The sequence below is a fragment of the Labeo rohita genome, unplaced genomic scaffold (genome assembly GCF_022985175.1).
Source record: "Labeo rohita strain BAU-BD-2019 unplaced genomic scaffold, IGBB_LRoh.1.0 scaffold_96, whole genome shotgun sequence".
NCBI classification, from domain to species: Eukaryota; Metazoa; Chordata; class Actinopteri; order Cypriniformes; family Cyprinidae; genus Labeo; species Labeo rohita.
In genome coordinates, this window is record NW_026129920.1 from 35805 (window position 1) to 61300 (window position 25496).

At 39.1% G+C, this 25496-nt stretch overlaps 2 protein-coding genes across 2 annotated transcripts; one reads left to right on the forward strand and one right to left on the reverse strand.

Moving 5' to 3' along the window:
• Positions 1-4647: 4647 nt before the first annotated feature.
• Positions 4648-6468, reverse strand: btg2 (B-cell translocation gene 2). Its single transcript, XM_051105307.1, has 2 exons — positions 6144-6468; positions 4648-5891 (listed from the first exon to the last, which is right to left on the reverse strand). Exons 1-2 carry the CDS (start codon positions 6283-6285, stop codon positions 5536-5538), a joined length of 498 nt encoding a protein of 165 aa, XP_050961264.1. The 5' UTR covers positions 6286-6468; the 3' UTR covers positions 4648-5535.
• Positions 6469-12918: 6450 nt separating this feature from the next.
• On the forward strand, positions 12919-25024 carry LOC127162520 (uncharacterized). Its single transcript, XM_051105304.1, has 5 exons — positions 12919-13292; positions 13751-13959; positions 19046-19157; positions 19947-20042; positions 22759-25024. Exons 1-5 carry the CDS (start codon positions 13248-13250, stop codon positions 24310-24312), a joined length of 2016 nt encoding a protein of 671 aa, XP_050961261.1. The 5' UTR covers positions 12919-13247; the 3' UTR covers positions 24313-25024.
• Positions 25025-25496: the final 472 nt, after the last annotated feature.

A 25496-nucleotide genomic window follows, 5' to 3' on the forward strand; every position in this document is an offset into this window, starting at 1 on the left:
GTGGAAACTGTCATACATTTTGTTTATCAGGATTCACAGATGAATAGAAAGTTCATAAGAACAGCATTCATTTAAAAATAAAAATATTTTGTAACATTAAAATTGTCTCTTTTGACAAATTTAACGTGTTCTTAATTATTTAAAGTAATAATTCTTTCAAATAATACTACTAACCACAAATTTTTAAATATATATTGATATTTTTAAGTAGAAATATCCAAATGGCACCAGTTACCAGTTCCTGAGAACGACCCTTCAAGGGCCATTGCAGTTTTACAACAGACCAAATCACGTCTATATCACACCTGTTGTGTCCATAAAAAAACGTGTAAAGTTGATTAGTGTGTGTGTGTGTGTGTGCCTGTGTGTTTTTAATGCAGACTAACTCCTGATCAGATTAACAATCAGCTTTAGAATTACTAGCAAAATAATCAGAGAACAGCTCACTGTGTGCGTGTTTTCTTTGTCTCGTGTCTGCAAAAGAGGGTCACAGTGTTTCAGGGATTAACCAACTAACCAAACGGCCCTAAAACCCCCGCCTTTACACCAGCCGCCACCCTACCATGTGATTATGAGATTTCTCATCAGATTTCATCAGAAACAGTGTGTAAAAACTCAGGAACTGACCTCAGATCTGCCTAGATACGGTTGTCAGCCAATCACACGGCAAGAAAACACCGCAGCTGAAGGGTTGGAGGTCACACAGGAAGCTCAACAGGTTTGACCCCCGTCACGACACCGGACTCCATCTGAACATAACAAATGACAACAGCTGAAGCAAATGAGACACTATAAAAGTCTGAATGTCATAAAACATATAAAAATATATCAAATCAAATGTCTTTTTCAAATTAAAAACCCTTTGATAGAAATAACTAGAAAAAAAAAAAACTTGACACACATGAAATAGTATCAAAAACTTAAAAAAAAGTAGGAATTTAGTTTTAAAACTTGGAAAAAAGTAGAAACTTAATACTTAAATGTTTAGTACTACATTTTAGACACTTCCTGGTGAGACTATTCAGTTTAGATTAAAAATAAAACATATAGTCCCATAAAAACATAATACTTACATGTAGAAAACTTAGAAACCTAGTACTAAAACTTAGACACTTCCTGGTGAGACTATTCAGTTCAGATTAAAAACATATAGTGAGAGAAATGTGTCTTGGGTTAGTAGAATAGGCCTCACAAACCTCATCAAAACATTTATAAAAATAGACAAACATAACATAGTACCAAAAACTTATATAAAACTTATGAACTTCACACTAAAACTTAGAAAAAACTAAAAAAAAAAAATAATAATAATAATAAAAAATGGTATATTACATAGTGATAGAAATTTGTCTTAGGAACTTAGGAACTTAGGAACTTAGTACTAAAACTTGGGAAAAAAAAACTTCCTGGTATAAGACTATTTTGTGTTCTTTAAAATGGATATTGCACTAGGTAACAAAAAATACATACACACAAAATAAACTTTGTCTAAGGTTATTTTGTCTAAGGAAATTTGTCTAAGGGTAAGACTCACAAACAACATCAAATCAGCCATAAAATTGCCACCTAGTACTATATAGAATACTTAAAAATTTTTTACAAACTTTGTACTAAAACTTAAAGAAATTAAAATATATTTATAAACTTTGTACTAAAACTTAGAAAAGTAGAACATACTTATAAACATTGTACTAAAACTTATAGAAAAGCTTAGAAACTTAGTACTTAAATTAAAAAAAAAATGTTAGAAACTGAGACACTCCCTGGTAAGACTATTTTGCCTTGTTTAAATGAATATTGTATTAGGAATAGAAGATGCACACACACAAAAATACGATTTAAACACGTTAAGATATTCAGTGAAAGGCTGATGCTTCTGAAAATAGAGCCTAGTAATCTAATACATACACGGCTCCTTTTGCCTTTCACATGAGGTTTCATTAATGTCTCAAACTGTACTCAGATTTGTCTGCCATCAAAAGTCAGAGATCTTAATATAAGCTCAAACTTTTGTTGAGATTATTAAGCTTTGTTTAAAACGGATACTGCACTAGGGATAAAAGACAAACACACACACCAAATATAATTAAAACATATTAGTGGATGTCAGCCAATCAGATGGCAAGAAAAACCCCACAGCTGAAGGGTCAGAGGTCACACAGGAAACTCAACAGGTCTGACCCATGAAAACAGACTCCAACTAAACAGAATGAATGACAACAGCTGAAGCAAATGAGACACTTAAAATATCTGAATGTCTTTGAACATGTAATAAAATCTTGACAAATTTCTTATAAGTAAAGAGTGTGTCTCTCTCTCTTTGCATGTCCGTCCCTCCTCCACTGAGCCGACAGTGTGTGTGTGTGTGTGTGTGTGCGCGCGTTCAAGCGTCAGCAGCGTCTCTGAACAATAGTGTGGATCTCCATATGTGGGCAGCCTCGCGTTCAACAGGCCATCTGCCCGTGTGTGTTTGTGTCTGACTCGCACACACACTCGCTCACAAAACGGCCTCAATTAAAGCAGCGATTGTGCTTTTATGACGTCAGGACAGAAGCCCTCCCAAATCCTCGGCTGACCGTAATCACTCACAAACAGAACAAAACAACCAGAGGGACACAATAGCGCAGCTCCAGAACTTGGAGCCCGTTGCCTTGCCTACTGCCTAAATAGACAGCTACCCTTTCAGATAGCTAGTGCGCTAACCCAAACGGCACCTCATAAGTGAATTATGTGAAACACTTCATGCAGACAACAACTCATGCAAAAGACATTTACAATAACGTTTGATGTTGAACTTAACAACTGATTCCAATGGTTCAATATTAGTTTGTAGCTAAAATTTCATTCATTCTGATCATTTGAGATTAGCAGGTGGCCAACAGATTTCAATAAAATTTGATGTTAGCATGTTGCTAAGTGCACAACTCAAATACTGATTCCATATCTTTCAAACTAAAATTTCATTTATGTCAATAATTTTACAATAATGTTGATTTTAATAAAGTTTGATGTTAGCGAGTTTAACATAAGCTTGTAACTAAAATTGTTTTCAATAGTTTGATGTTAGCATGTTCTAACATGACAATTCTATTACTTATTTCAATAGTTTAAAAGTTCGTAGCTAAAATTGATTTATTCCAATAATTTGACAATAACTTGTTGCTCATAATTGTATGAACAGAGTTTAATGTTAGCATATTGGTAAATATCTTTTGCGAATGATTCCAGTAGTTTAACATTAATTCATCTACAACATTTTCATTCATTCCAGTAATTTGACATTGGTATTTTTGATAAGCAAACAACTGGACTCAAAGACGATTTCAGTTTGATCTTAGCTGATTCACTAAAAAGCACAAAAACAAATGGCAAATACAGATATTGGGTAAAATGCTATTTTAAACTATTGTAATGTTTGTTTGTTTGTTTTTTTAAAGAAAGCAACATTTTGGATGATTTACACTAGCCGTCAAAAGTTTTTGAACTAAGATTTTTAATGCTTTTTAAATAAATTATAGAAATTAATACTTTTATTTAGCAAGGATGCTTTAAAATTATAAAAAGTGATGATAAACTTTCACAATGTTGCAAAAGATTTCTTTCATCAGATAAATGCTGTTCTTCTGAAATGTCTATTTATAAAAGAAACCTGAAAAAATTTCCTCTCAGCCATTTTTTAACATCATAATAATAATTTTTGAGCAGCAAATCAGAATTTAGAATGATTTCTAAAGGATCATGTGGCTAGAGTAATGATGCTAAAAAATCAGCTTTGAAATCACAGGAATAAATTCATTTTAAAATACATTCAAACAGAAAACAGTTTTTTTAAATAATTTTTTTTTTTTTTACTGCATCAAATAAATGCAAGCTTGGTGAGCAGAAGAGACTTCTTTGAAAACACATTACAAATCTTACTGTTCAAAAATTTCTGACTGGTAGTGTACATTTTCCTAGTCAACATCTCTTTGTTGTCACACAAGAACAACAAATTATTTTTGTCTTTAAATGGTTGTTGCATAATATTTAAATAAAGAAATAAAGATGAGAATTAAATCTATATTATAGTCTATATTTATATATAGCACAGATAAAGTATGTGAAAAGAAACAAAATGTGTATGTAACGCCTAAACTGAATAGGTATACAAATATAATAAGAACTTTGCAGAGGTACAACATATTAAATAAACATAATTACATGTATTTCAAACTATGATACAATATTGCATGTAGTGCATTGTGGGATTGCATACAGGTACTTAAAACAATTCATGTAATGCTGCATTACAATTTGGCCTCAAGACTGTCAGTTTATTTTTATTTTTTTTATAATGCAGCATGATTTTAACCTTCATGTCAGTTGCACCTATGATGCTTTGTCTAATTAGGCAGCTCACAGTTAATCTCTGAGTGCAGCGGCTGCTGATAAGTGTAACTGAACACCCATCTGAAGTCTCTCAGTGTGTGTAGGAGAAAAACAAGCCCAGACACATTCAGTGAACACCGACATGCCCACCGAACGCCAACCAGATGCTGCTTGTGGGAGTTTTCAAGAATAGATGTGAGATATGAAGCCGTGCGGCACACCTCAGAGAGCTGAAACTTCATCAACACCATCATAATGACATCAGACCAGAGAGGAGCATTTCATTCATAAAAGGTTTATTGTAATAAAAATTGACTGTACAGCTCTATATCTGCACAAAAATGTACATTATAAGCAACTCTGCTTCAAAATAGCTTACAAACTACGTCTAAAAAAAACAGTAAACGGGCTGCTCAGCAGCCCGCGAGAGACAGATGCTACAGATGAGAGTCTCCGCTGGCACTTCGGCCACCAAACCAACCAACGCACGCAAAGCTTCCTGGGAAAATAGAGTCACTTCCCCCAGAGAAGCCAGCAGTGGAGCCTCCAGTTCATACGACTCATTTCATGACATCACCAGAGGAAGTTAAAGAGCGTATTGCCTGAATATTGCACAGAAAGACTTAAAGAGCCAGGCAGTGACGTTTATTAAGAGAGTGGTGGCGCTGTGGTTAAGGCAAGAGGGGATTATGGGAGTTTGTTCATGTGGCGTCCCTCTCGTTAGCAGCTCCCGCGGAAATTAAGAAGCGCCACCACAGTTTTGGGCCTGAAACGTGCTAAACGCAAATGTGCTGCATTCTCGCAGTCACCACAGGTGGCGCTATAGCAACAGCTTGATGTTTCTGTAAACGTTTGCGCAAAGTACGTTTCAGGCCTTTAATTGCTATACATTCTCGTGACAGTCGTGAGGTATCGTAGTTGCACTGAAACCGTGTGCGAGCACCAGTGAAAACACCCAAAACCTGTTTTGGGATTGTAAGAAAAAACAAAAGTCACACAGAACAGTGCCAGAATATCTCTAGAGTCATTCGTCCAGTTGCGTAACAACCAGTGCTTTAAAGTTCATCTTAAATAAAGGTTTAGGATCAGGCCTGAAATGTGAAGTCGCAGGAACTCTCGGAGGTTGGTCGGTCAGGCGTGACATCAGCGGACACCGGTCACGTGCGTTCAGCTCGATACCATCATCAGGTAGTTTTTGGGTGGACTTGTGCGGCCGCTCATCATGAAGCGGTTTTTGCAGTTCGCCATCTGGTCGTACGGCAAGGGGGCGGGGCTTGAGACCGGCGGCTCGGCTTCGTAGAGTACGCAAATGGAGCCGTCCTCGCCAATGCGGTACGACACTTCATACGGGTCCACCCAGAGCGTCAGCTCCCGCGGCAAGAGCGAGAAAAGCTGCCCGCTGGTCAGTCCAATACGACCGGCCGCCCGGCCAATCAGAGGGTCCATTTCGTGATTGATCCGTATGCAGCGGTATCCGGATCCCTTCTGTGGCCTGTCGGGGAACCAGTGGTGCTGGTAGTGTTCTGGAGAAAAATAAACAGTTTTGTTAAAACCCAAGTCATTTTTTCCTAAGACAGGACAATAACTATTATGAAATAATCATAAAAAAAATCTGCGAGCTGGGATTCGAACTCGGGACAACGGCGCGAGTTCTTTTAGCATTAGATGTACTATAGTATATGAGCACTGAGTGCGTTAATATAGTGGTAATAGTTTTACATATACAATAGCTCACTATGTTACTGCATGAACTATAAAAGCACTTATTTCAGTACCTGATAGCGCCTGCGCAAGGCAGTCTCTAAAAACTTGGAGCTGTGCGTCACTCAAGCGTCCGCGGCTGCGCAACAGTCTGCAAACGAAACTCGCGGCGGCTGAAACCTCCGGGATCATCTCTGCTCCGATACCGTGCGTCATTGTATTCCGTTCAATAGAGTTTAGAATAAAACTGCTGAAAGTTAAAAACCACAAGAGCTTCCGTCCTTTTATGCTGGTGATTTAGTGCTGCAAGTTCAGTGAGGACGAAACAATAAACAATCCCCGTATTTGATCCAGTCGGCTCTGTTTCTCTCCTCTCTGGTCTGTTGTGGTGAGGAGTGATTCCGCCGATATATACGCTCAGAGCCGTCGACGTCAGTCGCGCTGGTGTGAGCAACACGCCCAGCGTCCAATAAAACAAAGGGGCGGGACTTCCTCGCGCAGCCGATTGGTTGTCAGGATGGAAAACACTGTGTGTTGTGGTGACGCTCGCCTTCCGCCCGCTTCCAAATATGGACATTGACGTCAAGCGTCGCTCAGGTATGCGTGACGACATTCGAGGGGAAAAACAAAGACCGCGTGCACGCGCGCTCGCTTACCGTAAAGTTTCAGCGTTTAATAATAGAATCGAGATGGTTTTCCTCTCTTTTAACATCCCTCAAGCGTAGGTGATAACTCAGCAGAAACCTACACACGACCTAAAAACAAACTCAACGACCAACCCCAACCCAACAAAACGTAATTGAGAGAAATTTTCACAGTCATGTTTTCTTAGTAATATGCATAAAACTCTAAGTAGTTTTAGAAATGCATATGCATTTAACTATGAATGATGTGATATGAATGACACAATGTTTTCAGTGTATTAAGGTTTTTCGGAAAAAACTAAATGTGACCACGGAGCACAAAACCAGTCGTAAGGGTCATGTTTTTAAAACTGAGATTTATACATCAGCTGAAAGCTAAATAAATGAGCTTTCCTTAGATGAATGGTTTGTTATAATATGTGGCTGAGATACAACTATTTGAATATCTGGAATCTGAAGGTGCAAAAAAATCAAGATACTGAGAAAATTGGCTTTAAAGTTGTTCAAATGAAGTTCTTGGCAATGCAAAGTTTTTATATATTTACGGTACAAAATTTACAAAATATATTCATGGAACATAATCTTTACTCAATATCCTAATGAATTTTTGGCATAAAAAGAAAATTGATCATTTTGACCCATACAATGTTTTGTTGGCTATTGCTACAAATATACCCGTGATACTTATGACTCTGTTAAACTGTATAAATTACATTACACAATGTTTTCAGTGTAGTCAAGTATATATTAACATTTTAAGAAAAACAAAATGATGAATTCATTTGTGGACCTGTATTTTGAGGTGTTGCAGCGACACCTGGTGGCCAAGCGCGTTACGACAAACAGATGTTACAACGCGCGTTAATTAATCAGATATAAATACACATTTGTTTTTATTTCCATTCACATCTGCCACATATACAGCGAGAATCTTTAAGTCCGTAAATGTCTCGGTCTGACTCTCCGAGCATCTCTGTCACTGTGCCATCCCTATCTGTTACCATGGCGACCGCTCACATCCTTCGCCTCTTCCAGCAGCTTTTATTTCTGTGATATAACACAAATCAGTCACAATAATCCTCTGCTGCGCATTAATATTTCAGAATTGTATCTGTTATATTTTTGCTCGCATACTATATATGTTTTATGCATTTATCTAAATGTACTACACTGTGGTATGAGTGTGGTTGGTGTGCACACAGATGGCAGGTTCTGCTGTTGTGTGTGTTCGTCATGTGGACCGACAGCAGGTTTGTCTATATTTGGCTGTAGCCGTGCGTGTGTGTGCGTGTTGCAGAAGTTGACGCAGTTCATGTGAAGGGCTCTCTCACCATGGCAACACATGTGTCTTCCCAAGCGCCGGCTGAGACACGATTCTTTGTTTATGAGTGTGTCATAACGAAAGATGCACGTAACACACACTCGTGTCTCTAGTTTCGGGGGCCGGTGATCCGTCGGACCTGCGGTGCTCCTGCGTGCCCCGTGTCCTCTGAGACAGGAGTGAGACGTCGCCATCTGAGGTGAGCTGGGGCATTATGGGTAATCCCATAGGAGGTGTGTGTCCTCCTGCAAACACACACACACACACACCGCCTGCAGTGCAACTGCTGTCTCCTCTGATCTGAGCTGACACATCCCTCCAGCAGTGTGTGTGTGTGTGTGTGTGTGTCTCGCTCCATCTCAGCACTAACTAGTGGTTTGATCTACAGCGTCTTGCACCACCTTCCTGAAGCTCTTTAAGCACAATCTACACAATAATCAGCACAATATTTCAGCTGTTTCTTTTAGATAAGACTGATGGGGACTCCTGTTTCTCAGTTGCTTCTCTTGAGAAACAGACACTGATAATCAGAATTTCAGAAAGGATTATTATGTGCTCAGATTCCAAAGTCTGCAACCAAAACCCGAAGATCTCAATAAACTCAAACATTTCTCATCGAATGCTCCTGAGAGCAAATGAGCTGAGCTGCTGTCCACATTAATTTGTGTTTTTCTTTTCTTTTAGGAGAAATATGAGAGAATGTGGATCCTGAGAACTCGGTAAGGACTCTTGAGCTATGAAAGGACTCTCAAGCTCTTTAAACACAATCTACGCAACAACCATAAGCTCCAACGACACAATCCTGTAGGTAATAAACACCACAAATGAGATTTAACATCTCAATAATTTCTTCAAAGGAGCAGTGAGATCAAATGGAGGCTTTTGCTTAAGTTTGTTCTAAGAAACAACCCCAGTAATGTCCAGTTTCTCAGCAATGTCTCAAACGGTGCTCAGATTTGCCAAGTCAAAGATCTCAGTATGAGCTCAAACATTTCATGTGTCTATTTTCTTTTTCTTTTTAGGAGAAACATCTGATCCAGAGAACTCAATGAACTGTTTAATCTGGGATTGCAAGTTTGAGTAAGACTCCCTACCAAATGTGTGTCTGTTTTTTTTTCCTTTGGAGAAACATCTGAGACAAATTTGATCTAGAGAACTCAATGAAGTCTCTTGAACTATGAAAAAAACAATATCCTTTTAGTCTGGGTTTGCGGTCTTGAGTAAGTCGCCTTACCAAATCTCTTTAACATCTCAGTTATTTTTCCAATATGGTTTAGATGTGAAATGGAGTCTTTTGTGGAAGCTTTTGATCTTCTCATTCATGTGTCTATTTTTTTCTTTTTTGAAGAAACATCTGAGACGAGGTTGATTCTGAGAACTCCATTGCTATGAAAGACCAACGTCTGAGCAATATGTGTTTTGCCTGAGTAAATATCTTTCCAAATGAGATCTCTTTACATCTCAGTTACTTCTCCAAGACAGCATTGATGTTACATAGAGGCTTTTGCGCAAGTTTCTTCTGAAAAAGACCCCTTAAACCTCAGCAGTGTCTCAAACTGTGCTCAGATTTTCAGAGATCCCAAGTTCTGCAATCAAATATGAGCTCAGAACTTATCATCAAACAATCTGAGCTGCTCTCCACATTCATGTGTCTATTTGTCTTTTTTAGGAGAAACATCTAAGACAAAGTTCACCCTCGAAAATCAATTAAGTCTTGAGCTATGAAAGAGCAACTTCTGAGCAATTACTTTTTCAACAGAGATTGCAAGCTTGAATAAACCTCTTTCTAAGTGAGATCTCTTAAATATCTCAATTATTTATCTGAAACAGCATTGATATCAAATAGAGGCTTTTGCTGGAGCTTCTTCTGAGAAAAGACCCCAGTAATCTTTTGTGTTCAGCCCTGTGTCTCAAACTGTGCTCAGATTTGCAGAGATATCAAAATATGCTTTCAGAAGTGTCATGAGCTCAAACATTTCTCATTAAATGATCAGAGCTGTTCATTTTGTAGCTTTATACTCTTACCGACTCATTTGGTTTCTATTTATTCTCAGACATTTTAGGAAAAACATCTGAAAATCATGTTTCCTGAGCTCTAAAAGAGCAACCTCTGAGCAATATCATATTCCTGTGTGTTTATAACAACTAACCCGACCTCAGATGCTTTATTTGCAGTGCTTGTGCTCTGACATGATTCTGTCACGTCCTTTTGTCAGCGAGCATCTCCATCTCTCCCATAGTTCTCCTCCGAGCCGCTCGCGGACCCCTGACTTTAAGGACACTGAGTTTATTTATTCATGCCTCTCTTCTGGTTTACTGGAACTTCTGATGGCTTGACACAGATTTGCACTTTCCTCTGGCGTGCGTTCTCCTCGCTGCATGTGCTGCCCGCAGGAGAGACGCGCGCATGTTCCGCTGCTGCAGCGTGTTTCCCTGACGGCTGTCAGCTCTGCTCACGTCCTGAATCTCCCACCAGTGAGTTTAGCAGGACAACTCGATCCCAGAGTCCTTAAAAACCCAACAAAAACGCGCCAGCATGGGCAGAAAGGTCTCTTTAGTTTTTCAGTTGTTTCTCTTAAGCTTTTTCCTGCTTCTCAGATGTTTCTCCTTAGAAAAAATCTAGAGTTATAAAAAAGATCTCAATAATGGTATTTTGAAGTATCAGTCTGAAAAACTGAGATCTCAGTATGAGACAAAATAGATACTACAATAGATAAGTATTTAGCTTCATCAAGTCTTCTGAGCTATAAAAGAGCGACAATTGAGAGTCCTTAGTTCTCAACTGTTTCTCCAGAGCAGAAAATTGAGACGTTTGCTGAAGTCTCCTGCTTCTTAGATATTTATCCTGAGAAAAACACCACCGTAATCTCACAAGTGTCTCGTCTGGAGTTACAGAAAAGATCTGAGCACAATTTGAGAAAGTCTGAGATCTCAGAATAAACTCATACATTTCTCATCTAAATCTTCTAAGTGAAAATTATCTGACCTGCTATTTACATTTATTTGTCTCTATTTAGCATTTTAGGAGAAACACCTGAGATGATGTCGATATTTCAGTGAAACATAACTAAGATCTGAAGATCTTTAAAATGTCACAAACCCAACAGCACAGGTCTCTCTAGTCCTCAACTGTTTCTCCAAAGCAGCAAATTGAGATGTTTGCAGAAGTCACCTGCTTAGATGTTTTTTCTGAGAAAAGACCCCTGTAATCTTGTATGTGTCTCCTCTAGAGTTACAGAAGACATCTCAATTATGGTAACTTGGCATATCTGAGCACAATTTGAGAAAGTCAGAGATCTCGAAATGAACAACAGAAATATGAATTCCAAGACAAAATGGTCTGAGCTGCAATCTTCATCCATTTGTGTCTCCTTTTTTCCATTTTAGGAGAAACATCTGAAATGAAGTTGATACTTCAACATAACTGAGTGCTTCATCAAGTCTTCTCAGCTCTAAAAGTGCAACATCTGAGAATCCTAAATGTCATAAACACGTCATTACAAGTCTTGTTAGTTCTCATTTATTTCTCCCAAGCACCAAACTGAGATGTTTTGCTCGTCACCTGCTTTTCAGATGTTTCTCCGGTGAAAAAGACCCTGTAATTTCACATATGTCTCCTCTAGAGCTATAGGAGAGAACTGAGCACAGTTTGAGAAAGTCTAAGATCTCAGTATGAACTCATACATTTCTCATCTAAATCTTCCAAGGGCAAATTATCTGACCTGCTATTTAGATTTGTCTCTATTAAGAATTTTAGGAGAAACATCTGAGTTGAAGAAGATAGTCTTCTGAGCTCAAAAATAGCAACGTCTGAGAGTCCTGAACACCATTAACAGCTCAGTACAGATCTTGTTAGTTCTCATTTGTTTCTCCTAAGCAGCAATTTGAGATGTTTTGCTCGTCACCTGCTTTTCAGATGTTTTGTTCTGAGATAAAGACCTTGTAATTTCACACACATCTTCTTTAGAGCTATAGATGAGATCGGAGCACAATTTAAGAAAGTCTGAGATCTCAATATGAACTCCAAAAATATGAATGTCAAGAGAAGACACTCTGAGCTGCTATCTTCATCCATTTCTGTCTCTTTTCTTTGCAGTTCAGGAGAAACATCTGAAATGAAGTAGATACTTCAACATAACTGAGAGATTCATCAAGTCTCCTGAGCTGTGAAAAAGCAACAACTGAGAGTTCTCAGGTCTTGTTAGTTCCCATTTGTTTCTGCTAAGCAGCAAATTGAGTTGTTTTGCTGAAGTCACCTGCTTCTCAGATGTTTCTCCTGAGAAAAAGACCTTGTAATCACACATATAAGTTTAGATCTGAGCACAATTTGAGAAAATCTGAGATCTCAGTTTGAACTCCAAAAAATATGAATTCCAAGACAAAATGATATGAGCTGCTATTTACATTTTTATTTCTGTCAAAGTATTTCAGGTGAAACATCTGGAATTTAGTTAATAGATAAATGAAACTCAATTAAGATCTCAAGATCTCAATTGAGCAATAAAAGAGCCACATCTGAGCCAGAACTACACCAGCATAGATGATTTGTTTTTGTTTTGTTGCTCTTTCATATATCAGGAGACTTCATGACATTCTCAATTATGCCTCATTCAAGTATCAGTTAAAATGTTCCTACTAAAAGTCTAGTTTTAATTGCTTTTTTGGCATTTTTTTTGTTTGGCTGGTGAAAATGGTGCACCTGCCTAGCTCATGATTTAGGGACAACACATACTCCACTTTAATACTTTAATACTAGGACTAGTGATGAGTGCGTTAATTAATTCCTCTCATTAATTAAATGCATATTTATGTCTTCACAGCCCTTATTAAATGCCGGAGACCCAGTCCAAGAGCGTCTAATAAGGGCTGAACCCCGCCAGCCAATCGGCTCTCGCTTTACCCAGACAAACGCAGGCGCCTGACCAATCGCAGCGGGAATGTGACAGAGGTGGGCAGGGCCTGAGCGCTGGAGTGTCGGTGTTCTGGAGCGAGCGCTCAGAGAGAGAGAGGAGAGACAGCGCTCCGTCCGTCTGTCTGATTGTGCTGCGCGTCTCTCTCACTGCAGCTCTGCATGCGAGCGTGTGTGTGTGAGCGCGTGTATATGCGTGTGTTCATGTGTGCCGGCAGCGGCTGCGTCGCTCCTTCATCATCTTCATCTTCATCGGTGAATTCACAGCATCGGCGCACGATCCTGCTCATCTGTTGCCGTGGTGATGGGCTGTCGATTGTCAGGGCCGTGGATGGGCGACGGAATGGGGGTGAGTCCGGTGTGTGTGTAATTGTGTGTAAATGCTCATGATTGTGTGTGCTGATGGTGATCAGGAGTGACATTGATGCTGATACACCACGTCTTCACACACACACACACACGTGTGCCGTCTCTTTCGTGACTCATGCAGTGATGTGTGTTGGTATGAAGATGCAGCATTATTTTCATCATGAGAATAATGTGTGTGTGTGTGTGTGTGTGTGTGTGTGTGAGCCTGAGGTTCAGTCCTGGACGGATCGGGTCGGCAGGCAGATGTGGTGCTGAGGGGGGGAATATGTTTACACAGCTGCGCTTCACTATAGTAGTGTGTGCGTGAGATAAACCGAATCAGGTGAAATAGAGCGTACGCCAAGCGGCTGAACGCACGAGATCCGCGTAAGCAAGGACTCGAATTAATCACAAGCTTTCCGGTCACTGCGTTTGTCTGTCGATTGTCTCGCCGTTCAGGTTCACAGTCGGGATCTGACCCACCTGCAGAAGCGAGAGGCCTTCCGTATCCTGGCCAGCTACGAGCAGCCAATCACGCTTCAGATTGAGGGCCGGGGGCGGAGCCTGCAGTACAACAGGACGACGGACTGCAGCACGCAGACAGAGCGACCCTGGGACCCTCTCCGGCCGCACTCGTGCACCCTGCCACGACTCCCTCCTTCGGACAGGTGCGACACACCTGTAGCTCACCGCTGCCACCTGCAGGACAAACACAGACATGCACTTGAGGGGGCGTTCACATGTTATGCAATCTTGCGTTTTAATTGTTATTGCTATTCGTCTATTCATATTAGCACTGCGTTTATAAGATTCTATCAAGTAAAAATTCGCTTTCGTTTAAATTCTGTAGAATGTGTCCCTTGTGAACAACTTTTTAGAGTGCTTGCGTATTTATTTTTAACGTAGGAGCAAACACAGCCATTTTTCACTTAATAACTATATTAGCGTCCACACCAACACACAATAACGTTCTGTTTATTATAAGCGCACTATAGTTTTTTCGTCTGGTGCTTGATTCTGATTGGCTGTTGGTGTTTTTATTGTTCATCAGCTGGGGAAAAAATCGTGATTCCAACAATATCGTACCTCTGTGTTGTTATTGTTGTAGTTGTGGTGGGGACTTCCCTGTTTTACAATTATTAAACCACAGTTATAGTTATAGTTATCATCCTTGGTGCAAACTGGCTTTTATTCGATTCTAGTTATTTTTTTCTGAACAAAAACTAAATTTTCCTGCTTTAACTAGTATTTTTTATCATATTATTTTAATTCACTGTCATAGTTGTAATCAAATTAGTTTGGGACTGCCTCCCTCGGACAGGTGCGACACACCTGTAGCTCTCTGCTGCCACCTGCAGGACAATCACAGACGTGGGCTTAAGGGGCCGTTCACACACAATGCAGTCTTGAGTTTTAATTATTTCTAAAAATGCTAAACGTCTATTTGCACTGCGTTTTAGTAAATATCATTAACTTACTGCATTCGTTTTAATTCTGTAGCTTATTGAGATGAATGTATTCCGTGTAAATGGTTTTTTAGAGTGCTTGCATTCTTATTTGTAGTTTCACAGCCATTTTTCACTTGAATGTGCATGGTTTCTGGTGTTCATTCCAAAAACGATAACTATATTAGCATCCACACCAACGAACAATAACGTTGCAGTTTTGTCATCTGGTGCTTGATTCTGATTGGCTGTCAGTGTATTTACCGTTCATCAGCTGGGGAAAAAAAAATCATGATTCCAACAATATTGTTCCTCTGTTGTTGTTGTTATTGTTGTGGTGGGGACTTCTCTGTTTTTATTGAATTTGAACGATTATTAAAACATAGTTATTGTTATAGTTATAGTCCTTGGTGCGAATTGGCTTTTATTCAATTCTAGTTATTTTTTCTGAACAAAAACAATCCATTTTCCTGCTTCAACTAGTATTTTTTAATCATTATTTTCATTCATTATTGTGATCATAATCAAATTGGTTTGTAACGCACTCGTACACCCTGTCACGACTGACTCCCTCAGACAGGTGCGACATACCTGTAGTTCTCCGCTGCCACCTGCAGGACAAACATAGACGTGCGCTAAAGGGGCCGTGCACACACAATGCAATCTTGCGTTTTAATTGTTTCTAAAAATGCTATTCGTCATCTGCACATATAGCACAGCTGTGCTCGTGGCGACCCGAGTTCGAATCCTGTCTCAAGGTCCTTTGACGATCCCATTCCCCTCTCTCTGTTCAGTACTTTACTGTCATCTCTCTACCGTCCTGTCCATTAAAGGCACAAAAATGCCCAAAAATATAACTTAAAAAAAAAATGCTATTCGTCTATTCATATAAAGAGCACTGCGTTTTAGTAAAAATTTGTAAATTATTGCATTCGTTTCAATTCTGTTGCTTATTGAAATTAAGAATCTGTCCCGCCTGAACAACTTTTGAGAGTGTTTGTGTACTTATTTTTAACGTAAGAGCATTTTTCACTTGAATGTGCATGGTTTCTGGTGTTCATTTTAAAACAATAACTAACGACAATAACTAAATAACTATATTAGCATCCACACCAACCCACAATAACGTTCTGTTTATTATAAGCGTGCTGAGGTTTTGTCGTCTGGTGCTTGACTCTGATTGGCTGTCAGTATTTTTACCATTCATCATGATTCCAACGATATTGTTCCTCTGTGTTGTTACTGTTGTAGTTGTGGTGGGGACTTCCCTGTTTTAACTGAATTTGAACGATTATTAAACCATAGTTATTGTTATAGTTATCGTATGCAAACTGGCTTTTATTTGACTCTAGTTATTTTTTTTTGAACAAAAACAATCCATTTTCCTGCTTCAACTACTATTTTTTTATCATATCATTTTCATTTATTATCATAAACAAATTGGTTTGGGACTGCCTTCCTCCGACCTGTAGCTCTCCGCTGCCACCTGCAGAACAAACATAGACGTGCGCTTAAGGAGCTTAGGAGTTTAATTATTTCTAAAAATGCTATTCGTCTATTAATTTTATGAGCACTGCGTTTTAGTAAAAATTGGTTACTTATTGCATTTATTTCAGTTCTGTTGCTTATTGAATTTAGGAATATGTCCTGTGGGAACGACTTAATGCTTGCATATTTATTTTTAGTGTACGAGCAAACACAGCCATTTTTCACTTGAATGTGCATGGTTTCTGGTGTTGCTTTCAAAAACAATAACTGTAAAGATAATAACTAAAACGATAACTGTATTAACGTCAATACCAATGTACAATAACGTTGCAGTTTTGTCATCTGGTGCTTGATTCTGATTGGCTGTCTGTGTTTTTATCATTCATCAGCTGGGAAAAAATCAACAATATAATTTCTCTGTGTAGATACTGATTGTGGTGGGGACTTCCCTTTTCTTATTGAATTTGAATGATTATTAAAACATAGTTAATGTTATAGTTATAGTCCTTGGTGCCATCTTTTATTCGAGTCTAGTTATTTTTCCTAAACAAAAAACAATCAATTTTCCTGCTTCAACTATTTTTTTTATCATATTATTTTCATTCATTATCATAATCATAATCAAATTAGTTTGTAAGGTAAATAGTACAATTTGTTGCATGTTATTTACCTGATGAATCTGAACTCCATAAATGATTCACTTACTGAATGAGTTTGATTCAAAACAAGCTTGAGGTTGTTTTGTGAATCTTTTTGACTGACTCATTCAAACGAACTGGTCCTCAAGAACCATTTAAATGTAAATTGGACATATCCTTTTGTACTGGTGTTCTTCTAGCTATTTGTCTAATGGACCACAAGTCTCGCAAATTGACAGAAAATGTGTTGCAAAATAAGGTGGTTTCACTATATATCTGAACGTAGTGGTTTCGCTTGGTCATGTGTCCAAAACATGACCAGTGAGAATGTCAGAGGGGCGGGTCTAATTATGCCTTCCCACTGGATTTCAAACTTGAAACACATCTGACATGTTCCCATCCGTGGTGCTCCGTCAAGAGCCGTCTCTAGCATGTGAGCGGCCTTAAGGCACAGTCACGCTAGGTTTTGCATTCATGCGCATGTGAATGTGCACGCAAGCATATTATATCGCTCACTGAATTTTACAGCTTCACATGTGGTGAATGCTCACCACAGAATTCTTATCTAAAAGATGTTTGGATGATTGAGAGCCCTTCCAATCTAGAAGGAAACGTCAAAGATGGGGTGGCTCCCGACTAAAACCATAATTAGGGAGCCATTAGCTGCTAAAATGAATCAACTGGTTGCCAATGACCTTTTTGCTGCCAAATTCAACAATCGAGAAGAAGATTTGAGTGCAGAGATTCTTACATTAGCTAAGTCAATATTGCGTATTGTGATGAAGAGACATTTTAGACTAATAAGGGAACTGTTCCAGTTTTGATGCTTTTCTTTTTGCCCCAATTTGGATGTGTGTCATAAATATCACGTTGTTTCATAAGAACATTTGTGATTTTTAAAAAGTTATAAATGTGGTGTTGATTATGCTACCCCTTACGAAAATTATCTATGTTTTTACTACAAATAAAACCAAAAAAAACATTGTTTTTAACTTAAACCATGGTAACTACAAATTAACCATGTTTTTGGTATCCTAACCATAGTTTAACCATGATATTCGTAGTAAAACTGTGGTTTAACAAATGGTAATCAATACGCCAAAAAAACATTGTTTCTACACTTTTACTGTAATAAAACCATGATTCATTTTCGTAAGGGACATTTGGACCTAGGTATATGCTAAACCATAACTAATAATCTATATATATATATTTGTAAAAAACAATCAAAACATTGAATATGTATCTTTAATTACAAGTTGTCATATAAAGAAACAGTAAATAGATTAATAAGACTCACTAACCTGCAGTTGTGTCGCAGTAACTGTTCCCGGTTCTTTTCAAATTTGAAAAATGGCGCGCTGTTCAGTGAGGGAGCCGGTTGGGAATTCCGTAACGGCTCTGAACTATTCGCTCCTTGCGTGAGTCTGATTCAAAACAGTTGCTAGTTTGTTTCATGAATCTTTTTGACGGATTCATTCAAAAGAACTGGTTCACAAGAGTCATTTGCACGCGAATCGGACATCACCTCGCGCTGTGTTCCTAGAGGAAACAGCGGTGCGCGGGCTAATCAGGTCATGTGACGTGCACGCAGTTTTGCCAATTTTCAATGTTAACTAGTTTTGAAAATTATTGTTGTAAATATTTATAATTTTAGTCGCAGATAACTAACACGAAAATGACTTAAATGAAAACAGTACATTGAGGGAAACTGTTGTTTTACAGATTTTGTAAGTACAAAGTTCTGTTTATTTCCTTGTGTGTACAAGCACACTTGAAAACAAACCTCTTTCTGATTCTGATTTATTAGAAAAGACATGCCTTTGGCAATTTGGCAGCCCTATGTTATATTTAGTAGTGTTTATTAAGAAAAATATCATTATTATAATTATAATTATAAGCTACCAATTATTGTTAATATCATTATTGAGTAAGGGTTGTAATATTCATATTTCATAGAATCACACTCTTTCTAGTCATCTTTATGCAGCTGTTTATGCAGGTCTTTCTAACAGAATGAGGTCAGCTGCTCAAAAGCTCCTTACAAACATACAATAACAATATCTTAGATGAAGGGGGCGGAGCCAGAGATGTGTGCTGGAGGGCGTGACTTGTGTTATAAGCATATAATATTCACACAGATATGTATAAGTGTAAAATATCAGTGTTTGTTGTTCTCTCAGGACATACTACAATCACATGACCCTGCCCGGGACCCGTCGAGAAGGAAGCAGGTACGAATATCTACCAAACACGCCCAGAGACCTGGAGCACAGAGAACGCCTGGCATACAACGTAAGATATTAACATAATCAGATTGTGATGATTGTCAGCTGTTAATATTTATGATGAGATGCAAAGTAATTAATTTTACCCTTTATTTGAAGATAATTACATCATAATGAAATGCATTTATGACATGTATTATAATTTATTTAAAAATTACAAATTTAATAAGTAAAATATAATAATTCAAAGCTAAACAGGTACTTTGTTTTGTGGTGTGACTGTAGACTTTGGCATGAATTAAGTCTGAATAGCAAAATGTCTTTCCAAATCCTGATCGTTCTGTAATGCCAAGCTTAAGTGAGTGTTTAAGCAGTTGTTTTATCCTTCTTGTATGTGTCGTGTTAGGAAATGCTAAATTGTGTGTGTGTTTTACTTGTGTGTGTGTGAGCTGTTCTCCAAACAAACGCGTTTTTCAAAATGGAGCTGCTCTCTTATGCTCTGGAATTATTCATGCATTTAGCTACGCTTGGGAATACACACACACTCACACACACATAAACACATTTCACGTGTGCGTTGCGCAGGAGGAAACAGCCTTTAATAAAGCGACTGAAGGAAAGACAGACAGGAAACACAGAGAGACAGACAGACGTTTACTGTTCAGTCATTTAAAATAATCACTCTTCCACATCACAGCCTCATTATGCTAATAATTCATCAGGAGTATGCCGGAATTGCTCGGATGTTCTTCTCACAAGAGCAGAAAGGGTCTGAAATCAAAATTCATAATTTACTTGTTTCTGGAACGAAGTGCAGTCCGGTTCTCCATTTAACGGTGTGACGTGCTCGTTTCAGGACCCGGAGTTCTCCAGCGGCGTGTCTCAGGGACAGAACTGTCTTATCGGCTGCTGCAACACCAACCTGGAGGAACCCAGAAGTTTCCAGAGTCAGGTGAGAATCACAACATACAGCGTGAAAATATGATCAGGACTTAAGGAGTAACTGATGAAGAACTGCTGAATTATTAGGATGTACAAAGTGTCCAAGACATCACATGGTGAATAGGTTACAAAATAACTAATAAACATTACAATCTATCCCTAGTGGATTGATTAAGCTAAGAATTGCTAAAATTTTTTGGTATATTACAAGTTTTATGAAATGTTATGTTTAAATATGCATTATCTAATTAAATGTGCACTAATTTGAAAAAATCTCCAGAACAGCAATCTGAACTGAAGTGCAAAATTCTCATTTGATACTGTTGATATATTTTAGTGAAAGGTTTTTCCAGAGGGGTTTTTGGATTTCTCTTCTTATGACTTCATAAATCAGAAAATACGGTCAACAGAGTGAAAAAAAAAATCAATTTTGACCATGTGCAATAAAACATTGTATAAATCAGTGTGAATGATATTTTAACAAAAGCTTCTAGGAAAACTAATACAATATGGATATGAATAAAACTGTTAAGTATGGTGTATGTAAGTGCTGCTGAAGTGGAGAAACAAATTCATTTAAAGATATGCGTTTAAATTAGACGCAAATAAGTAAAGTGCAATAAAAAACAGTCAAATGATCAAATCCTTTAGTAGAAATCTTCAGAATATAGATAAGAATAAAACTGTAAATTTTGGTTTATGTAAGTGCTTCTTAAGTGGAGAAACAAACTCATTTTAAGAAAACAGCCTATAAACATATGATTAAATTAGATGCAAATAGATAACATGCAATAAAAAACAGTCAAATAACATATGAACAAACCCTTCAGTAGAAATATTCAGAATATAGATAGGAATAAAACTAAGTTTTGGTGTATGTAAGTGCTGCTGAAGTGAAGAAACAAACTCATTTCGAGAAAACGGCCTTTATATGTATTGTAATTGAAATCTACTGAGGCAAAAAGATAAAGTACAAAAATAAAACTAGTCAAATAACATATGAACAAACCCTTCAGTAGAAATCTTTAGAATATAGATATAAAACTGAAAGTTTTGGTGTAAGTGGAGAAAGAAACTCATTTTGAGAAAATGGCCTTTATATGTACTGTAAGTGAAAACTACTGACGCAAAAAGATAAAGTACAAAAATAAAACCAGTCAAATAACATATGAACAAACCCTTCAGTAGAAATCTTCAGAATATAGATATGAATAAAACTGAAAGTTTTGGTGTAAGTGGAGAAAAAAACTCATTTTGAGAAAATGGCCTTTAAAGATATGTATTGTAATTGAAATCTACTGACACAAATAGATAAAGTGCAAAAATAAAATTAGTGTGAATGATATGAACAAACCCTTCAGTAAAAACCTTCAGATTATAGATATGAATAAAACTGTAAATTTTGGTGTATCATGATTCAGTGCTGCTGAAGTGGATAAACTCATTTAGGAAAATAGCTCTTAAAGATATTGAAGTCTACTGACGAAAATAGTTAAAGTGCAGTAAAAAACACTTGATTCTTTTACAAACACTTCCACTGAAACAACACATTATGAAAAGACAAAAAGCCCAAAATCTCAAAATTAACCAGTTCATGAAAAAATAGTGATGAATGTTTTCATGTGTAGTGTCTTGCCTTAAAAATGATGTTTTGCAATAAAATGCATCTCTAATATAGTCAAAATGCAACGGCAACCAATTAACACATGACTGAATGAATCTAGAAGTGGCGTTCTAGAATGTAGAGCAGCGGCGCGAGTTCAGATCTGAGGGATTGTTGTTGTTCTGGTTCTCGTGTGATTCTCTTCATCCGTCACAGACCGAGAGGCGAGGAGTCACATATTATGTAAGTTATGTGTTACCAGGCAACTAGCGATCATAAATACGGCTGAAGACTGTAAGCCACCAGAGTGACTCTTGCGCTCTGATAGAGGACCGTTCAATCAATAGAAGTCATGTCGAATTTAAATGTTAAGTACGTTTTACTGCATTTTTCCTTTATTAATTGAGATGCATTCACACTGACAGTGATTTAATCTGCATTGTGGGTTAATAGTAGCGTATGTGATGCTATTGGCTGCCGCTGCTCATTTACATATAGTTAAGCTCTGCGTAATATTATTACATTGTCAGCCATCGCTCGTGTTGCCTCAAATTAACTCTCTTTATAAATAAATTTGTTTTATTGGACATTTCTGTCATATAAAGATACATAATTATTCTAAAATTATCCCACAGATTTTACCAAGTCATAAATGCATGTATTATTAAATGATAAAAACCTGATCAGATGAACCACATATGAGTTCGCTGTTAAATAACCCAATATGCACAAACCTGACAGCTCATCAGTTAAAATCAATATTATCGAACCATTTAAAAACCACCTACTCTAACAACTTCCTAGTATCTGCTTAGCAACACATAAGAAACCACTTAGAACTTGCCTAGATTTAGAAAGCTAGCACCACTAATATATTGTTCAGAAAATTTAGCAAAATCTTTCAAATTTAATTTTAGTATTTTTATTTATTTATTATTTTGTTATTGTTAGTAAGAATAATAATTTTCGAACATTTGTGTCTTAATCATATTGCTGATTTTTTGTAAACTGCTGCAGTGTATACAACATAAAGCATTGAAAAAGAGTCTTTTACAATCACTGTAGCTCATCATTTCTAGTAGCTTATTGCTTTAATGTCATAATATTTGTGTTCTTTCAACAGACTGATGATGAGGACTACATGATGGAGAAACCCTTGGGTTACCTGCCTCTTCATCATGAGCTGGACAGCGGACTCGGCTGGACAGATGGTAGCTTCCACCAGGGGGAGCTGTCGGGGGTGGAGACAGAGGAGGGGCTTGAGGAGTGCCATGGCCACGGAGGGGGCGGTTCACCATCGTCGGAGTCCTTCATCTCATCGGAATTGAGCGACTCTGGTTTTTACAGCGTCAGCACGGGCGAGTTCCTGCGCTTCCAGCGCCTGCTAGAGAAACGTATGCGTCATTACAACGCCCGCATGCACCACCAGGGGGAGCCGTGCTCCCGCGAGCGGCGGGATAGCCAGATAAAACACCCTCTAGAGGCCATCCCTGAAACGCTGACGGTCCAGCCTCAAAACATCTGCGTGCCCGTCCCAGGATCACGTGGTTTATCCCGCGTATCGTCCGTGCAGTACCGTAAGGCGGAGCGACCGTGTTTGAACAGGCACAGCTCCAGCAGTGGCTCGCTGTTCAATCCCGCACTGCACTCCACCTGTAGTACACCCTCCGGCCAGCGGCGACTGCCGCCTCATCCAAGTTCTGCAGGAATGCTGAGAAGAAGCAGAACGCTGCATCACCGCCCCGCACCAATGGAGTATCGCAGACGGGCAAGTCACCCGGCCTCGCCCAACTACTGTAGCGCCACGCTGCATCCTTGCGGCCACAGAGTCGACCTGCCTGTGAATCTACCTGAGGAGCCAAACTTGGCACTGATGCATGCTGTCGGTCATCCGGCACACCCTGTTGTACACCCCATTGCACTCCCTACACAGACTCTACACGCTACACATGCAGTGAGTCAACCGTCCCTGATCTCTCCAGTTGACGAGCACTGCTGTATGCCTCCAGATCTCCATGACAACAGCAGGATCCGAGCATCCACCGAACCGCAGCTACAGAAGAGCTTTGTGACCGAACAGCCGCCAATTCGCCAAAGGGACGGGCGGTTCCACACCCTAAGTCACACGCCTAGTCAGGACACTGACACCTGGCCGAAACCCGCCAACCGTGCAGGTTCAGGTGGCGGAGGCGGACTCTATAGCACTTTGGAGGGCCACACGCCCACTGCTGCCACAAGGAAACCACCTACCGGGAACTTGCGAGCCTTGCGAAACCAGATGCTGCGGGATAGAGCGTCCCGACTGGCGGACGAGCGTAGCGGCATGAGCACGGACGAGGAGAGTCACAGCGAGGTCCGCATGGGTCGCTACTGGAGCCGCACTGAGCGGCGCGAACACATGCTGCAGAAACAGCGACAGCAGCAGGCCAGAAGTGGCGGCAGCAGCATAGCTGCGCCAGGATTCGTGCACGGCATGGGAGTAATGGGAGGAACCAACGGAGACAGTTGTAATACCGTTCTCGAGCTGAGCCAGAGGAAACTAAGTCGCCTGAGGAACCGGAAGCTGCTGGACGATTGGACCACCGTAGAGGAACTCCTGACGCACGGAACACGCCTCGGTGCCAGCGAGGATGTCTTGCAGCTGCCTACATCGTTGCTCACCGTCACAACCGTATAGCGACGGTGTTCAGATTGACGCGTGCGTGTTTGTGTGTGTTGGACCGGCCGCACTACACAAAGCTACCTCCTGAAATTGAGGTTTACTGTAGATACAGACGTTTTCGAACACCGTAGTACATTGATTTTTAAATGTTATATTTGCAGTATCTTGTTTTGCATTGTGTTGTAAAGAGATGTTTTATTAGGGAGCGAAATCACTGATTTGGACCGCATGAAGCAATACAACAGATACCGACGCCAGACAAAGCGAATTTCATTTGGTGCCCAGAAAAGTTTACGTTACGGATCATTTAAGGGTGGTGCTAACCGTGAGATTTCATTTGTTCGACATAATTTGCAAGTAGACATCCGAATTACGTCACTTTTGCACAAATTTTAAAAAATTCCCTTTCCGACTGTCTTCCTCTAGCTAATTTGTGGCGTTAGCACAGCCCCTCCTCCTTTCAATCATGAATCTGATTCTCTGGGAATAATATCGGATAATCTAACGACGGATCGGGATACGCAGCCAGGGCTGGCGATTGGGTGTGCAGGGTTATGCTGGAGATCAGGCGGCGGAAGTGTGAGCGTGTGTTGTGAAGTGTGCGGGTTCTTGCACTATAACTGTAGTTATGTAGAGTATTTTTAAAGCTATTTTTCTTGTGCTCTTCACAATTGATGTCACGAACAGAAACAAAGAACTTTTATAAAGACTCAAACAAGAATTATAAGTGGTGTTAACGGCAGTACACTTATTTGGAGGGGAAGACGATGCACTGAACTGTGTGTTTTGTTCTAATGTGCAAATATCAGATATTTTCAGCGCAAACAAGTGGGTTTCGACTTTAAAATGAGCCTCGCGAAACGCCAGCAGAATGAATTTTGCACAACTTGATAAACTGATGGCAGTTACACAAATGAAACTGTTTTGAATGATTTACACAAATTCGTTCTGCTCGCGTTTCGACACCTAATTATTTTCCAAAGTAGAAGATGCATAAGTATTTTTGGAGTCACCTGTGTCAGCGTGGGATGTTTGCGGATCTTTTTTTTTTCGTCTCTGAGCAGAAAATCAGGATTTTTCCCACCTGCACTATTTTTGGTGCACGAGCACTGGAGTGTTTACAATTTTTCCTCACAACTGTGACTCTATGCGACACATCTCGCTCTCTCACCCTCGTTTCTGAGGTGAAATCACGTCAT

Bases quoted from the DNA above. Each gene is read 5' to 3' on its own strand.
- LOC127162520 (XM_051105304.1), top strand. From the start codon at position 13,248: ATGGGCTGTCGATTGTCAGGGCCGTGGATGGGCGACGGAATGGGG. The intron at 13,293-13,750 runs GTGAGTCCGGTG...CTCGCCGTTCAG, and splicing joins GGATGGGCGACGGAATGGGG to GTTCACAGTCGGGATCTGAC. The intron at 19,158-19,946 runs GTAAGATATTAA...TGCTCGTTTCAG, and splicing joins GAGAACGCCTGGCATACAAC to GACCCGGAGTTCTCCAGCGG.
- btg2 (XM_051105307.1), bottom strand. From the start codon at position 6,285: ATGACGCACGGTATCGGAGCAGAGATGATCCCGGAGGTTTCAGCCGCC. The intron at 5,892-6,143 runs GTACTGAAATAA...ATTTTTCTCCAG, and splicing joins CCTTGCGCAGGCGCTATCAG to AACACTACCAGCACCACTGG.